Source organism: Orycteropus afer, unplaced genomic scaffold (assembly GCF_000298275.1).
Source record: "Orycteropus afer afer isolate SDZICR_OR568_19922 unplaced genomic scaffold, OryAfe1.0 scaffold00026, whole genome shotgun sequence".
NCBI lineage: Eukaryota > Metazoa > Chordata > Mammalia > Tubulidentata > Orycteropodidae > Orycteropus > Orycteropus afer.
In genome coordinates, this window is record NW_006921613.1 from 19,371,247 (window position 1) to 19,389,337 (window position 18,091).

The 18,091-nt window shown below is 42.7% G+C and overlaps 1 protein-coding gene across 1 annotated transcript in view; it reads right to left on the reverse strand.

Annotated features, from left to right (window-relative positions):
- Window positions 1-12,612, reverse strand: part of MAPKBP1 (mitogen-activated protein kinase binding protein 1) — a 58,039-nt gene extending 45,427 nt beyond the window's left edge. The window contains exon 1 of the mRNA XM_007935293.2: window positions 12,499-12,612. Coding sequence (XP_007933484.2) covers window positions 12,499-12,612 — 114 coding nt within the window. The remainder of the gene's footprint in view (window positions 1-12,498) is intronic.
- Window positions 12,613-18,091: the final 5,479 nt, after the last annotated feature.

Consider the following 18,091-nt stretch of genomic DNA (forward strand, 5'->3'; position numbering starts at 1 on the left):
TTCACCATCATATTTGAGGGATAATTTTGCTAGGTACATAATTCTTGGTTGGAAATTTTTCTCTTTCAGGGTTTTATATATACCATCCCATTGTCTTCTCACCTGCATGGTTTCTGTTGAGAAATCTGAACTCAGTCTTATTAGTTGCCCCTTGTAGGTAACTTTTTGTTTTTCCCGTGCTGCTCTCATGATGATTATTTCTTTGTCTTTGGTTTTGGTAAGTATGATGAAGATACGTCTGGGTGATTTTCTTTTGGGGTCTATCCTGTTTGGGGTTCGATGGACTTCCTGAATGGATATATTCTCATCTTTCATCATACCAGGAAAATTCTCTTCCAACTATCTCCCACAATTTTCTCTGTGGTTTTGTCTCTTCCTGTTCTGGAATTCCGATGACACACAGATTATTACTTTTGATGGTATCCCACATGAACCTTAGGCTTTCTTCATTTTGTTTTGATCTTTTTTCTGATTTATCCCTTTCCAAAGAAGCATTCAGGTATTTGCCTTCAATCTCACTACTTCTGCCTTCCATTGATTGAATGGGCAAATCAATGTCTTACCTATTTCTGAAAATTTAGTATTAATCTTCTTCATTTCTGTGTGTAGATTTTGTATCATTTCTAATTTTTCATTTGTCATTTTGTTCTTGTATTATCTTTCAAAATTGTTCTAAGGTTTTCTCTGTTTTCCTTGATCTGTCTGTCTCTCAATTCATTGAAGATACCTAAATATAATTCTTTTGAATTCCTTCTCAGGGAGTTCCAATACTGCACTCTTCCTCAGGGATGTGTTTTGGGTCTGTATCCTGGTGCCTTATTTCTCCTGCTTTATCTTGTTTCTTTGTGTGGGCTGTGATGCTCTGTTGTGTCAGAGGCATTGTGACATTTTTGTGTTTATATTTAATTGGTGATTGTATGTTGGAGTGACTTGCCCACGATTTTCGTTTTCTTTGTTTTGTTTGTATGTTATCTATTTGTGGTAGTTATGTTTGTGTGTCAACTTGGCTGGCCTGGTTGAGTGCCTGGGCAGTTGGTGGCAGTTATTCCCCGTGATGAGTCTGGCAATCAACTCCATGGTGGGATCTACCTTAAGCAGCTGAATAGCTGCCTTTGGGATGTGGTCTACTTCCTGTATATAAGGAAAAACCTTGGGAATGGTCTATAGCCTATAGCACGCTTGGACCATGCATGTTGCCGTGTCGTTGCTCAGCAGCCAGCTATGCTCTGCTGACCTTGGGACTTACAATGGACTTAAGTTAATAGCCTGCCTTGTGGTTTGGTAACATCGGGACTGTGCCTTTTTACTCGTCAACCTTGGGGCTTTTCAGCCTCAGCAGCCAGCAGCTGAGTGAAGAAACACCTCTAGCTCCAGTGGGTCAGGAGCAGGAGGCAGAGCTGGACCCCAAGGTTGAGGGGCTTTCACCCAGCCCCTAAAGTCTGGTACTTTGAACTTGGACTTAAAGCCTCCAAATTATAAGAATTAACTCATTTGTTAAGGCCATCCTCTTTGTGATATATTCCTGTCAGAGTGGCACTAGGTAACCAGAACACTACACAAGCAGGGTACTGGGCTGTGCTTCTCTATTCACTAGTTGACAGCACTTATACACTCTCTGTCTCCTTTCCTGTTGTCAGCCTCTTGGATGTCCCTGCCAACCTTGGCAAACAAAGTCTAAGGTCCCAGGAATCCGAATGAGGATGCTATCACTTTAAAATCCAAAATGGTTGCCACTTGTAAAGATTCAAAATGGCTGCATCCTCAATTACTTTAAATATTCAAAATGGCTACCGCTTGTAAACATTCAAAATGGCTGCACCCTCGGTCAATTTAAATATCCTAAATGGTCACCACTTGTAAACATTCAAAATAGCTGTGCCCTCGGTCACTTTAAATATTCAAAATGGCTGCTGCTTATAAACATTCCAAATGGCTACACCCTCAGTCACTGTAAATATCCAAAATGGCTGGCACGTGTAAACAATCAAAATGGCTGTGCCCTCCGGACAGCGGAAAGTCAACAGCTCAGGTTGTCTCCCACCTTGTTGTTTCCTTTCCTAGTCACAGGCCCCCAGCACAGTCATCTCTGCAGCCCTTGGTGACCAGGGCTGATCTTTAGGTCAATTCTCAGGTCCCAACACCACTTGGAAATATTCAGGCTGTTGGTCCTGTCAGGGTAGCTGACAGTCTGCAGCTCCAACCATCTGTACTCACTGTTTTCATTAAGGTTTTCCCACTAGTTGGTGCCTGATCCACTTCTGTGTAGTTTCTTTCAAAGCTCAGGGCTCCAAGATTATCTTCTGTATCTCTGTCAATTGGTTTTTCTTTTATTTGTTGAAGAGGATCTGTGTCGTTTGTCTGCCTATCCCTCCATCTTACCAGAAGTCCTACATATGATTTTCAATGGCTGATTTTGCACAAGTAGATCACCAGGCCTTTCTTCCCAGGTGATTTTGGATAGACTTGAACCTCTAACCTTTTGGTTAGTAGTCAACCACATTAACTGCATCACTCACCCAGGGTCTCCTCACATTCATTAAAATGTCATTTAATACCACAACTGCCCTGAGAGGAAGGCATCTGTTGTTGCTGTTATGTGCCACCGAGTTGGACCCGACTCACAGTGACCCCTCCTTGGGTTTCCGAGACGGTATCACTACGGAAATAGATTTCCCAACCTTCCTTCTGAGGAGTGGCTGTTGGGTTTGAACAGCCAGCCTTCTGGTTAGCAGTCAAGTGTCTTAGGCACTACGCTTCTAGAGTTCCTAGAGAGGAAGGCATTAGTATCCCAATTTTATAAATAAGAGAGGAGTCAGCTCCCTCAGAAGGAAGTTCCCCCCCCCACCCAATACACACACACACAACTATAAGCCTGGCTATTCAAAGTGTGGTCCATGGAAGAACATCATCATCACTTTGGAGGTTGGTGGAAATGTACAGTCTTAAGGCCCCCCTTAGAACAGCTGAATCTGAATCTTCATTTTAACTAGACTTCCACTACCCCTCCCCCATGAGGTCTGCATATTAAAGCATAAGAAGTCCTGTTCTTCAGCCAGTTCTGGGTTTGCTCTGAGGGAAAGTCTCTGTGACAGCTGCTGTGGGGGCCTCATGGGTAAAACCAAAGCAGCCTGGGGAAGGAAGGGCATCACAGCAGAAACACATGTTTAGAAAAGTCAGCAGCAGGTTATTATGTCATATAAAAACAATCATAGCGTGCAAGGATATGATGCTCTTCCAAATAGAAGACAACCCACAAGCACTAGGATAACGGAGGCAGGCCTGCAACCTGCCTATTGCAAATTCAGTGCGATAAGCAGCTGCTAGCTTTTCTCAGACAGTAGCTGAGAGGTGGCAAAGGCCATGGTTTCTGAGCATGCTCTCAACTCCTCCCCCATGATCACAAATTACAGTGGGCTGCCCTCCATCCAATCCACTTTGCCTGGGGGCTTCCTCTCCTTAGACTAAAACTGGGCCTGCTGCAGGAAAGTAGACTTTAAGATCCCATGAGGTGAGGCAAAGCATAAGCTCAAGGAACTTAGCAACCCTGAAGCCCCCATAGCCAACTGAGTCAGGTGGGTAAGTGACCTCATTTTTGCTCATTTTCATGTTCACGGACCCTAACTCTCATCATCCAGGTCTGCTCTAGCATGGGGATTTTTTTTTTTCCAATAGAAGATAGCCAATTTGACTCAGCTACTCTCTGTAGCTCTCAAAGACAACCTCAGTTGTGGGTAGAGAGACAGACACAAAAATGAGAAAGAGAAGGAGTTCAGAGATAAAGTAGGAGAGATTTGGGGTAGCATTGCAGCTAGTCAAGAGCATAAGCCACAGAGTCAACCTGCCAGCCAAGAGCAGGACGGATTAAAGCCCCTTGATACACATACACAAACTACCAAGGGCATCTGTCAATCTCCACTTCACCCCCACCTCACCCCATCCCTACCAGAGAAACAGCTTGGGGCTTATGGGCATCTGGAATCACATAGCTGCACTCTGTACCTTGACATTCACAGAACCACAAGCTGCAGAGTTCCAACCAGCACCACAATGCAAGAAGTAGGTAACAGTTCAGGAAACCTAGAGTTGGGGGTGGAAAAAGGAGCAAGAATGCAGAAGGACAAAAGTTTCTGAGTGATGGCTCTGAAATAAAGTCTGAGAAATTCATTAAATTAACTTTGATGGGGAATGTTGGGGAAACACAGAATACTTTTTAAGGAACTGCCATTTTTCAACCTGAATGCAGGATGTGCCAATTGGCTACAGCAATAGTAGGCATACTTTTGTGTTTAGTGCCATGTTTTGTACTGTAAAACTGTTTTGGGAGGAATACAAAATAAAGATTAAGTGTGGACTTTAGAGTTTGATAGTTTGAATCCCAGCTCAGCCACTTACTGGCTATGTAACCAAAAGCTACTCAACTGACCTTAGGATCAGCTTCCTCATCTACAAAATAGGGATAATAGTATTTCATTCACAGAATTGTGAAATAATTGAATGATATATGTAAAGTGCTTAGTACAGTGCCTGGTACACAGCAAAAACTCACTAAAAGTTATTATTACTACTACTATTATTATGTCTAATAACTATTAGGAGAGGAAGATGAAGACAGGAAGCACTGCCAGTTGCCAACACAGGTTAGAAAATGATGGTTCCAGTATTGTAATGGCTACAAATGGTGAATAGTACAAATTCAAAATAATTGGAGAAAAATGAACTGGAAAAGCAAAAGAACAAAATGTTGAGATCAAGTCCATAGGTATTTAAATTGTTTTAAATAAGATTACCCTGATTACATAAAATTACATAAAACAAAAATGTCACCTCCCTCCTCACCCACCTCAATGACACTGTTAGCATTACTTCCTTCAAAAGCTACCAACATCTTAGCAGTGTTCTATTTCTTGACTTGAGTGGTGGTTACATAGGAGAACGTTTTATAGTTATTCATAATACAGTACATTTCATGAACTTTTGTATATGTTATATTTCAATATTTTAAAAAGGTTTTTTTTTTTTTTTTAATGCCAGCACCTTTAATGGAGTCAGACAAACTTCTGAAAAAATGACCAGGACCACAGATCTCAAAATTGATGGAAGGTAACTATGGTGAGCTCAGCATGAATGAGCAAGGTTCAAACTCACAACTAAAGAAATTCACTTCTCAGGATTCCTCCAAAAGAGAATTTGACATGAGGAAAAATCTGCCATGTAGTTTCACAAAGGGTTGTTCCAAGGCCTTAAAGAAAATTTAAATCTCAAATATGAATGAAGGGACAAGATGAGGAAATATCTTTAGCTTCATTTCAGTTTTAAGGGGAGAGATAAGGTATGCAAATCAGAAATTCCATCTAAAAATTTTAAAAAACGATTGTTTTATAGACTAGGAAATGAAAACAGCATTATAAACATTATCTGTGATAGATGGAAGAAGGGTGGAATTTACCACTAAGAAGCTTAAGAGGAGAAATCTATACTGTGAATTCATTGTTCTATAAGTGTCCTTCAAAACCAGAGGAAATAATGTGGCCAAGCAAGAGTACAGTAGAATGCCGATGTAACTGCTGGGGGAAAAAAAGCCAAGACTTGGAAAATCTGAACACTCAAAAATACCAATCACAGGATTCACGTTGCCCAGTCTGGCTGTCATACTTACTTTTCATTTCTTGCCCCCTTTTTTTTTTTCATTTTAGGAGTTAACAGAAGTTTAGGTAAAATCCACAAATGTGAAATGTTATAATAAACGCCCAATAAAGTGGGCAGCTCTCATTCTATACCTCTATTGAGAACTACTGTGCAAAGGAAGTCGACAGAAAGCCTAGCCTTGTCCTACATTAAACAATGGAGCCCAGAGGCTTACCTAGCAGCAATGGGAATGTGATATACAACAAGTCCTACTGAAAACACTATAGCTTTTTTCCTTAACACTGTAGTATGAACATGAAGTAAAACCAACAGATACTCTGAGAACAACAGTGGAACAGACCATGTTCCCAGAGAAGCACAGTTTGAATAAACATAGTCCAAATTTCAAGCCCTGGACTGTTTTCCAAAGAAAGGGGCAGTGATAACAGCCTAACAGCCACAAGCCCAGCCTTAGACTGGGGGCTGGGGTTACAGAGGTCGGGCCTCACTTCTACCAGTGTTTCTTCATTAGTCACAAAATGAAAACACACAGATGACAAATATAAGAGAGAAGTGAAGTCAGAGAAATACTAATGGGCCCAGAAGACACTGAAAATGTTGGCAGGAAAGAAGACAGTGACTCAAACTGATCCAACAGGGGAAATCTGTCCTAAATTGCAAACTGAGAGAGAAAAGAGAAACTTGGAAAGCAGCAGTGCCACTAGACACTGAAATGAGTGAGGCTAAGAAGATGAAGGCAGGCTCTGAAAGACAACTGAAGAGGATAGGCTATTTTAGACAGCAAAGGAAGAAGTCCTGGGTCCAGGGAAAGAAGAATCCTCTCTCTCCGGTGAGAGTCACTTTGAAGGCTGAGGGCAGCTGTGGGCACCGGAAGAAGCAATGAAATGAAGATCAAAGAAACAAAACCAGGAGAACACTCACACCACCTGTTCTGAAGATCTCAAGACACTTCATAAGCCTTAATTAAAGAATACACAAGAGATAGAAAACAAGAACTTGCCCACAGTCACCCACAAAGGCAGGAGAGGGGCAAGGTTACTGGCCACGGGGGCCTCTACTGGTCACTTATTCTAGTTGGAGAGCCCAGAGAGTGTGTGTTAAACACTAAAAATCTACTGGCACCACCAAAGCTCCTGTGAGTCCCAAGTGGAGGTTTCTGTTGTTTGTTGCCGTCGAATCGATTTCAACTCATTGTGACCTCATGTGTGTCAAAGAAGAACTGCACCAGAGGGTTTTCAAGGCCATAACCTTTCAGATCACCAGTCCTGTCTTCTGAGGCACCACTGAGTAGGTTTGTACCTCCAACCTTTGGCCAGTAGTTGAGCACTTAACTGTTTGTACTACTCAGGTAGTAGATAGGTAACAAAAAAGACTGGGATAGGTAACAAAAAAGACTGGGATAGGTAACAAAAAAGACTGGGATATTATCACAAAGTTTCCTACTTCTGCCCACAGAGGACATTCCTGCTGATCTGCCTTAGCAAGGCAATGATCATCTCAGATCTGACCCTGAAACAGTATAATCCTCTCAAATCTATCCTTGACATAGCAGTTTACAGAGCTATTGGTCCAGAAGACACATGGCTATAAAAACCACTCAGGAAAAGAGTACCCTTACTAGGCTAGCTTTATATAAGCACAAGAAGCCTCAGTGAGGACTTGGGTATGAAGCCAAAAGACTTCAGGATCCCAGCACCTAAGCCAATGTTTCTCAACCAGTAACAGGCTTCTGGTGGAATTTAATTTATATACAACTGCCAGTCTCTACCTGTGGTGGTCAAGTTTGTGTGTCAACCTGACTGGGCCTGGTTGAGTGGCTGGACAGCTGAATGTAGTTATTCTCCATGGTAAGATTGGTAATAACTCCATGGTGGAATCTACTGGAGCAGCTGAGTACCTGCTTTGGGTATGTGGTCTACTTCCCGAATATAAGGAACAACTTTGGGAATGGTCTCTAGTTTATGGCACACTTGAACCCTGCATGTAGCCTGCCATGCTCTGCTGACCTTGGAACTTTCAATGGACTTGAATTAATGACTTGCTATGTGGTTTGGTAACATTGGGACTGTGCCCTTTTATTTGCCAACCTTGGGCTTGTCAGTCTCAGCAGCCAATAGCTATTTGAGTGAAGAAAAGCCTCCAGCTTCAGTGGGCTGGAGCAGGAGGCAAAGTTGAAGCCCAGGGTTGAGGGGCTTTCACCCAGCCTTTGAATTTGGACTTAAAGCCTCCAAACTGGAAGAGAATAAACTCCTGTTTATTAAAGCCATTCCCATTGTGGCATATTCCTGCCAGAGCAGCATTAGGTAACCAGAACACTACCCTAAGAGATTCTGATCCCTTATAGCTAGGATGGGGCCCAGAAATATGTATTTGTTAAATGTGGTCTGGTATTCTGATATCTCACTGCAAGGCATAACCCCTCCCCCAGGTTGAGAGCCATCAAGCTAGAGCAGTGATTCATGAATGCTTCAAAAATAAATGTCTCCCCACTATCAAATAGGCAAATTACAGAGTCCAGCTGAAATTAAATAATTGCCATCTTTTTCTCTTCCATGCAATTCATCTACACATACTCTTCTTAGAGCCACATTTAAAAGCACCACAATACAGGGAAAAAAAAACTTAGGAAGATAGAGATAATAATTAGACTTGCAATCACAAACACAGAACTAGAAGAAAGGTGCAAGACACCTTGCCCGTTTTTTCCAGAAGGGATAATATACAACTGAGATGAGATTGATGGCTATTAAGGAGGAGGACTGCAAAACCTCCTTCGCTTACTTTTCCAAAATCTAACAGTCCTCCAGCACAAGCAATCCTTTTGTATCCTTAAATCTTGCCTGCTCGGCTTCAGTCCATTTCTGTCCTTTGTTAAAACAAAGAAACAGCCAAGCTCCCTCCACATAAAAATCTTTCAGAAACTTTTAAGAGGGGGAGGGTTGGCTACCAAGCTCATACACATTTGCTTCTCAAGGAAAATACAGACTCATACTGGTTATGCACCACTGGGAGGCAGGAACTGATAACTGTATAGGATTTGAACTTGAGGGGTATTTACAAGTGATAACTTCAAGTTACACTTCATCAACAACGCAGCAGATCTGACACAAGGCCTCACTTTACCATCTTTCCTATTCTACTACACTGCAGAGACTCCCCACCCCTTGAAAAAGCAGAACAAAAACCCCAGCCCTCATTTACTCTCTCTGTAGTAATTTCCATCCCCATCTCCACTGGCTTTTAACCATATCCAGGCCTCTTTCTGAATTAAAACATCTTCAATGAGTAGCACTTTTTGCACTTCCCCATCTCTCCTATGCCTTTCACACCTAAATGGGCTGCATCTCTACTTCTTTCTTGCCTTTTTATTGTTTCTAACTTTATTATTATTTAACTGGAAAAAAAAAAGAAAACTCACTGCCATCAAGTCGATTTCGACTCATACCAACCTCCATTGGGTTTCCAAGGCTATAAATCTTTACCGAAGTAGACTGCCTTGTCTTCCTTCTGTGGAATGGCTGGTGGGTTTGAACCACTGACCTTCTGGTTAGGAGCCTAATGCCTTACCCACTACACCACGAGAGCTCCTTTTGCCATCTAAAGAGGTCACAAATTCCTCCTGACCATTTCTTATTCTTGTTGACTTCCAAGTTTACCCCCACTGTATGACACCTTTAAAATGTTCTCATTCATTTATTTAACAAATGTTCATTTAGTATTTATTGTACACCTTACACTATACTAAGCAGTGTGATGTAATGGAAATAAGAACATGACCTTCATTTTCTAAAAAATGAAGACATACATAAGAGAATTAGAGATTAGTTCCAAGGTAGTGTGGCCAGTTGAGAAGGCCCAGTGAATACAGAATTGGCCAAAAAATAAGTGTAGAATTTGGTGAAAATGAGGAAGAAGGCAATTTTAGATGAAAGAAACAGTATGATTCAAAGCAGCAGGCCATCTGAGGTAAAAGGTACATAAAAAAGGCCCTTTGTCACTTTCTCTTTTGCCCCTTAAAATGGCATATGCCTTTTTGTCCTCAAATTTTATTTAAGAATTAGTTATCTGTGAATCAGAGCTGTTACCATGATTACACACAGTCACCACAAATTAGGCAGCTCATGAGGCATGATACACCAGGGCCTATGTGGGTACCACAAGGCAGGATTTTAGAATACTTACTTCAGTAAGGAGTGTGGGAAGTTAGGCATTTTTAGGGTACCAGGCACACAAAGACAGCTAATACGTTCAAGGGTCATTCAACTTCATCTACGTATTTCCATCATACAAAGCTCTAGGATAGACCAAGCCATTTATAGCAGTTTGAAGCACTGAATTTGAGATGGGGGATGTGTAATGGTGATAGCAGGGGTGCCCCTTTTCCCACTCTTTCCATGGTGAGTTCTCCTCCTCTTGCCCCAGGACTCAAGCATCCACTCCTCTGTGAAGTCTTCCCTAATTCCCCTAAGCAGATATTAGGGCCCCTTCCTTTTGCTTCCATTAACACTTTATGCATACTTCCAGGATAGCACTTATCATGTTGTTGTTGTTATGTGCCATCGAGTTGGCCCCAACTCATAGTGACCCCTCCTTGGGTTTCCGAGGCAGTATTACTACGGAAGTAGGATTGCCCAACCTTCCTTCCGAGGAGTGGCTGGTGGGTTTGAACCGCCAGCCGTCTGGTTAGCAGGCAAGTGACTTAGCCACTATGCTACCAGAGCTCCCAGCACTTATCATACCACTGCTATAATTATTTGTTTACATGTCTGACTGGTCATAAGCTCTTTGATGGTAAGGCCTTTTATCACTGATTCCATACATATTCAGCATTCAACAAACATTTGTTGAATACATTAATGATGAATGACTTGGGCTCCATAGAATGACGACCATACCTTTCGGATTCCAGACCAAAATTACCATAAGTCCTAACACTATTTGAAGGCCAAATACCTATTATGCAGTTCTACTACTCTTGGCCAGCACAAGAAGCCAAAGATATGAGAAGTTTGTTCTAATAGTATTGGTCATGGCCAAGTTACCAGCCAAGAAAATAAGGGTTTACAGTACTAAGAATGGGAGCTCTGGTACCATACTGCCTAAGGCATTTGACTGCTAACCAGAAGGCTGACAGTTCAAACCCACCAGGCACGCCTCGGAAGGAAGACTGGGCAATGTACTTCTGTAGTGATACCTCCTCAGAAACCCAAGGAGGGGTCGCTATGAGTTGGATCCGACTCAAAGGCAATGAGTTTGGTTTTTTTGATTGAGTACTAAGAATGATCTAACACAACAAATGAGCCAACAGAATCAAATCTAAGACAGTTTCTAAGTTTCAGGCTTGTTCTCTTTACTCTGGAAAACAGTACGAGCAATGGTTAAGAGTCCTTGTTGTGAGGTGCCATGGAATCAGTTCCAACTCACAGCAATCCTACGTACAACAGAATTAAACACTGCCTGGTCCTGTGCCAGCCTCACAATCATTCCTGTGTTTTGAGCCTACTGTTGCAGCGCGTGTCAATCCTAGGAAGAAGGACCTGGCAATCTACTTTTTAAAAAATTAGCCAGTTAAAAACCTTATGAATAAATTCCTTAGAAGGGCCAGTATCTCCACTGCCATAGAACTTTGTGGTTAATTTTGATTCAGTACAACCTCTGCTGAAATATCCAGGAAAACTGTTCACTTTCTGACCAAATCCAATTAAAGTTCTGCTAAGGGACAGGGATCTTTATTTAGTGCTCCCAGAATCTGCCATGTTGTACATTAGCACTCTAAATCATTCCTCACCAGGTCTACTCATCTTTAAAGAGCCACAAGAAAGGCAATAAAATGCTCTATCTCAAATGCCTCTTCCTATAGCAATTCTGAACTACCCAGGCTATTGGTGTTTACAAGCTGCTAAAAAGAAGTCTAATCTGATCCTGTGGGAACAAAGCCCTGGATTCCCTCAGGGATTAAAAAAAAATTTAGTCTACTTTGATATTTCTAAAGCTGTGGGACTCACAAAGCTGAAGAAAGTATAAGACCAGTGCTATTGTTATTGTTAGGTACCCTCCAGTATGCAGACTAGCTAAAGCAAATGGAAGAAATTCTGAAGCAAAAGAGCTGAACAGAAGATTTCAAAGGGAGACTCGAGAAGATAATGAATGACCAGTGAAGGAATGGAATAGGACTTGGCCTCTGAGGAACATCTGCAGCTAGGTGGGATTTGGGTCTTGGTTTCCAGTGAATGAGATACGCATTGTTCAAGGGCAAACCAGGAGCACTATTCTGCTGGCAGCCATCTGGCTCCTTGAATGTTATCATTCCTAAGAAGCCAAGAAGTATCAGTTAATTTAGGGTTCTTAGAGACAAATTACTTTGTTTTGACCCTAAGCAAGGGCATTTGCCAAGCCAGTTCCTCAGACTTGGTGTTTTAACATATTTCTTTCTACTACTATAGTTCTTACATAATTCCAGCTGTGACACTAACACCTGCAGCATTAGTCACAGCTTAGGCCTTAGCAGTGTATGTTCCACTCTCTTCTTCCAAGAAGGGAAACTGAGTCATCATGTATCAACTGGCTTCCCGAAACAGAAAGTTAGTTTGTAGTGAGGCCATGCTTGAGTTCGGGATACACTCCTCCTATTCACCTCTTCTCATGAATCAACATACCCACCTCTGCTGTTCTTCCTTCAACTTAAAACTGAATCAATGCCTACACGAGGGGCAGAGATGGGCACACTTGATTCTTTAGAGTCAACCGGAGTTCCTAGTTCTTCTCTTTCCCAAGAAAGAGGAAGGAGAGAGGGGAACATGGATCAGGGGAGGGGAAGGATGAAAAAGGGTAGCTCCCAATAATAGAACTCACCTTAGAGCTGAGGTCCTCTCGCCGGTTTCCTGCCTTACTCCGTCGTAGTTTGATGGATGGGGATCGCAGCAGGTTTTTGATCCGGCTGGTTATGGTTGACCCTTCCACAGCCATCATCAGAAGCCCCTTGGAACAGTCCCTGGCTCCGTCTTAAGACCTGTCTCAACAGGGGCACGGCCTTCCCACTCTGCAGGGCCTTCCAATATGTCCTCTTACTGACCTGAGATGGCAGAAGCCCCCTTAATATTAGAGTAGGTGTCTTACCTCTGCCTAGCTGTGTCAGCAAATCTTACCTCTAGATACTGTCCTCTCACTTCCCTGATAGCACCCTCATCTCTGCCCCCTAAGCCCTGCATGGTTTCTTATAAAGTTGGGAGGTCAAACCCACGAAAAAAAGGTGGGAGGTAAATCCTGGGCCGTGAAGAAATGCCAGGCCCACGCCATCCAGAGGCGTTTAGCTGATGGAATGGGATGGGCCCTACCTAGCAGGTCTGGTGGCTGGTGACTGGTCTCGTCTCCGTTAATTCCCAAATGTTCCCATGACAACTGCAGCGCTCAAGGAAGGAGGCCGCCGAGGCCACCGGAGAGTTCCACAGGCGCCCTGGGCACCTGCGCTGGCGGCCGCAGGGACACTTGGCGCGACGGACTCACCTTGGCCCAACAACCCGTTCTCCCACAGGAGCCTCCTCCACCCCGACCCTCTGAAGCTCGCTCTCCGCCAGGCACAAGGGCTCTGGAACTTCTCTTTCACAGGCCCTCTTTTACCAACCCTAGAAGCCCCTGTTACTCATCAGCGCCCCCGTGAGGGCCCAGCCTCACCACCCCCGGGGCGCAAGGGCCGCCTCGCTCACAGCGCCCTCAGGCATCGCGCTCGTAGATTTCAGCTCCGCCGCCGCAGCGGCATCAGCAGCTATGGTGGCACGAGCGGCTCAAAACGCGAACTACCTCCTGGGCCAAACTCTAGGGCCGGGTGGGCGGAGACAAAGTGAGGGGGTGCGGTCTGTGTGCTGGAGAGCTTTTGGTGATCGGACCGCCACCCTTTGCGGGGGCGGAGCCAACGAAAGGGTCTAGGAAGTCGCTAACTTCGGGCTCCGGCATCGCAGATTCCGCACAAGGCAGTGGTGGGTACCGCTACTAGATAAAAGTCAACAGAATATGGCTTCAGAATTGAGAGAACCAGGCCTTTTATGGTATTATCGGGCCTAGTCCCCCAGAGAATAGCTTCCTAGAGCCCTAACGACCACACGATAACCACGCCCCCAGAGTGCATTTGATAGGCTCAAAGGACCATAGCTGAAATTAACTCCTAGCTCAAAATGATAAGATTGAGGTCCAGCCGCTATGCTCTGCTTCCGTCAGTCTCAAGCGGTAGAATTTAAAGCGGTTAGAATGTTTTCTACTTGCGGCCAGACGAGTCAGCCTACGTGGAAATGACTCTTCTGAGTAACTCATTCAGTTGCTAAGAACAGCGTTTTGAACTGGGCGACCTATTGACCTAATGATGGAAGCTGAGGGAGAGTGTGGCCTTGAATAGAACTTCACGCGTGTAGTGGTGAAGACAAGTGAATGTACCAACGTATTTCATGGTCGTCGTCATTCCCACCCCCCCCACCCCCTGCCTCCAGCGTCCCACCACGCTTTCAGCCATAATTAACCAGAATTTTGTTGCTTCAAAGCTTATCCTCAGTCCTGTCAAACTTAGTTAATTCTTTTCCTTGGGACCATTAATTACCAAGATCACAGTCAACCAGGCTAATGCAGTTTTTCTAGCTCTTGAGAGGCGGTGCATGGCAATCCTTTTTTATATACATATTTTACAGGGGTCTCGGCCTTTTATTTTCCAGGAACACCAGAATTTTCCACCTTGTTTCTTCAAGAAATGCCTTATGAAAAGGTTAGCCTAAGCCAAAAGCCCTGGGCACCAAACAGTACATTAAAATGCATTTTATTAAGTAGCAGGATTCTTGTAACTCCCGGAGGGAGAGAACATGTTACCAAAAGAACAAGACCCGCTGCCGTTCAGTCATTCCAGCTCATAGCAACCCTACAGAGGGCAAAATAGAATGCTCCCATATGGTTTCCTAGGCTGTAATCTTTATGGAAGCAGACTGCCACATCTTTCTCCTAGAGTAGCTAGTGTGTTAAAACCCCAACCACTCGGCTAGCAGCTAGGCACTATAACCACTGTGCCACCAAGTCTCCTTATCAAGAAAGGAGTCTAAACCCATTGCTGTGGGTGGGCCTTCACAACCAAGGGCAAAGCAAACACAAACTTGTGTGATGCAGTTATGGATGATAGTAAAAAGGATTAAAGTTCAAAGATTGACACAGATAGCAGACCTCACCTATTAGACCAAATGGCCACCAGAAGTCTGAGACTTCTTTCCCTTTCACTATGTGCAGCAAATGTTATGGAATGTAAAACAAGATTTTCAAAATTATTTCTCAAACCTGGAGGTAGGAAGGTGGAATGTCAAAATAGGGGGTTGCTTCCTTCAACTCCTTGTAGGTCTGATGACTCTCAAGGGAGTAGACACTAAGAATATTGCTAATAAAATCATTAAAAAAAAAAAAAAAAAAAAGGAACAGGTTTGCTGGTCTGATAGTTCAATGGAACCACTCAGACTATGGTCCCTAGTTGCCCTTCAGGTCTGGAACTGAACCCACTCCTGTGGCTTCCAGCCAAACAAAAGGCATATGAGCTGAACATTTAAATAGGTAGATACTCTCCTTGGAGAGATCAATCATGGGAGAATATAAGGGCTGTGTATGCACAAGTCTCAAGAGACAGGAGTGCATGGGATGGAATGACACAGTGAAGAAGTTAACTATGGGGAGGAAATGGGAGGGGAGCTATTGTAGCGTGGTAAATTGTAGTCAATGTCATGAGACACAGTGCATGTGAGCTGCTGTATATAGTGAATTTGATCTGTAAACTTCCGCCCCCCCAAAAAAAGCCTCTCAAAAGACTGCTAATAGCGCCACCTGGTGTCTTGTATGCTGCAGAGCTAAGCAATTGCCACATTCACGCCTGAAACAAGGAAAATAAAAATGTGTTCACCAAAACCAAACCAAACACACTGCTGTGTAATCAATCCGACTCAAAGCGACCCTGCCTTGGGTTTCCGAGGCACCATCACTAGGGAAGTAGATTGCCCAACTTTCCTGGTGGGTTTGAACCGCCAGCCTCTGGTTAGCAGTCAAACGCCTTAGGCACCAAGCCACCAGTATTGACAGGAGTTACCAAATCCTCTCCAAATCACTTTTATGCCCACTAGCAGTTTTCTCACTTACCTTAACCACTCAAGGACAAGTAAATGGGGTTACGAAGAAGCACTGATCATTAAAGCTACCCTGGTTTATACCCTTTGAGAAAATGTTCCCCAAATGACCCTCCCTCATCTGAACCTGACCCTGCAGAGGCAAATCCAAACTTGTTTTCTCTGTTGTTACGTGTCATAGAGTCGGACGCGACTCTTAACGATCCCTCCTTAGGTTTCCAAAGAGGTATCACTACGGAAGTAGAGTGTCCAACCTTCCTTCCGAGGAGTGGCTGGTGGGTTTGAACCTCCAACCTTCCAGCTTTCTCTAAGACGATCTTAAGTGAAATTCAGCTGACAACGATGTAATGAGAGGAGGTAAGTCTGAATCTGGTTATTTTCAGTTTAGGGTTAAACCACACTTGTAATTCTTCACTATTAAGTCTAACCTTTATCGTCTATGTACCAGGTAGCATTTGCTATGACCCTATTGAAAGCTGGTGGTTCTCATACTTCATGAATTCCTCAGAAAATGAAAGCTACAGGTCCAGTGTGAACAGGAGTGTTATTTCCTTTTCTGCACTTAGAATTAAGTTTAAAAATGCAGCTCTTTTTTAAGTATTTCACCATCCATGTGCTATTTCACTTTCTATTCTGCTCATCTGTCCTTTACATGTATACATGGTATTTATCAAGAATCTCAAATTCTAGGTATCTGGGAAGAGAGGTATAGTTGTGTTTAGTAGTAAGTTCATTAGGTAAGATTTTTAAATTCACCCTAGGCTTAACATACAAATAAAGTCTAATTAGAAAATCCTGGAAAACTTACAGGCTGAACATCTGCTCATCAATCCACACATTTATAGAGCACCCTGCATACAAGACCCCACAGGACAGCTGAGAACAATGTGTGCAAGTAGAAATAGGAGGGATCTCAAAACACCACTTCCAAGACTGCTTTCCTACTTAACAAAGTTTCTTCTAACCAAGTTTATAATGATAAAAAAAAATCTGCAGAGCTTAGATTTGAATCTCAAAATTCCCAACTCATCCTGATTTAGCCTTCCATTTCTCCATAACAGATATCCATCATTACTCAACACTTCTATTATTCCTCAACACGTAGGTACCTTTATGGAATGGTGGTAGTTCACTCAAATTTAATACAGATGCGTCTCCGTTTAAAAGTTGCATATACCAAATTATTTTCTAATAATTTCAAAGATATACTTTTAACTGATTTTTTTTCCCTCCAAATGGCAGTGACTAAAATTTTTCTGCATCAAGCCATTTGTGTCCATGTAAAGTTTCATTAAACATGGAAGTACTGATAACTTTACAGCACTTTCTTCAAAAATAATTTCATTCAAGAAATGTTTTTGATTTTTATCACTCTAACAGTATCTTAAAATATGCTACATACACTGCATTGTTCTTATATTCTTGTTTTTGTTTAACTTCTGGGAGGTGAGGGGCAAACATTATCACTTTTTTTATCTTCAAAGTACACTTAGCTCTCAATTCACTTCACCTGGTTCCAATTCAAATCTCTCACCCATTACAGTTAGGAAAAAATACTACCTGTAACTACTAAACCCCTGCTCCCAAAATACATGGATTGTCTGCTTTTCTGTGTTCAAGCCATTCTGAAACTTGTTATAAAAAGGCCTAGCATCAGTTATTTCATCCATAATTCTGGGGAATAAAACTACTGCGTTTGATATATGCAAAATAAACAATTTATATGAAGTTTATAGACCTGGATTTGATCTGTTAGTGACCTTAAGCAAATTAAACCCACTGCCATCAAATTGTTTCCAACTCAAAGCAACCCTATTAAGACAGAGTAGAGCTGCCACAGAGGTTTCCAAAGCTGTAAAGCTTTCCAGAAGCAGACTGCTTCACCTTTCTCCTGTGGATCAGCTGGTGGGTTTGAACCACTGACCTTCTGGTTAGGAGCCTAATACTTTCACCACAGCACCACCAGAGCTGCTTTAAGTAGATTAGTATAGCTCAATGTTTAAAAAAAAAACTAGTTAAAACTTTAGTATAAATTATGACACTAGTTAACAGTATTCTTGCTTTAAGATATCTATAGTCCTCAGCCACTAGATTGTGATTTATGAGCTTTGTTAGTACCCACGTAATAGCTATATTGCTTTACACACATTCGTACTGAGGCTAACCTTTCTTCACTGCAGAACACTTCCTGAGACAGAATTAGCCATCAAAATGTACAAAATTTTGAAGTCTCCATAGAAAACATGGTAACACAGATTGAAAAAAAAATACCCCCAAATGGCATGTCAGAAACTTTGAGGACAGAAAGGAAT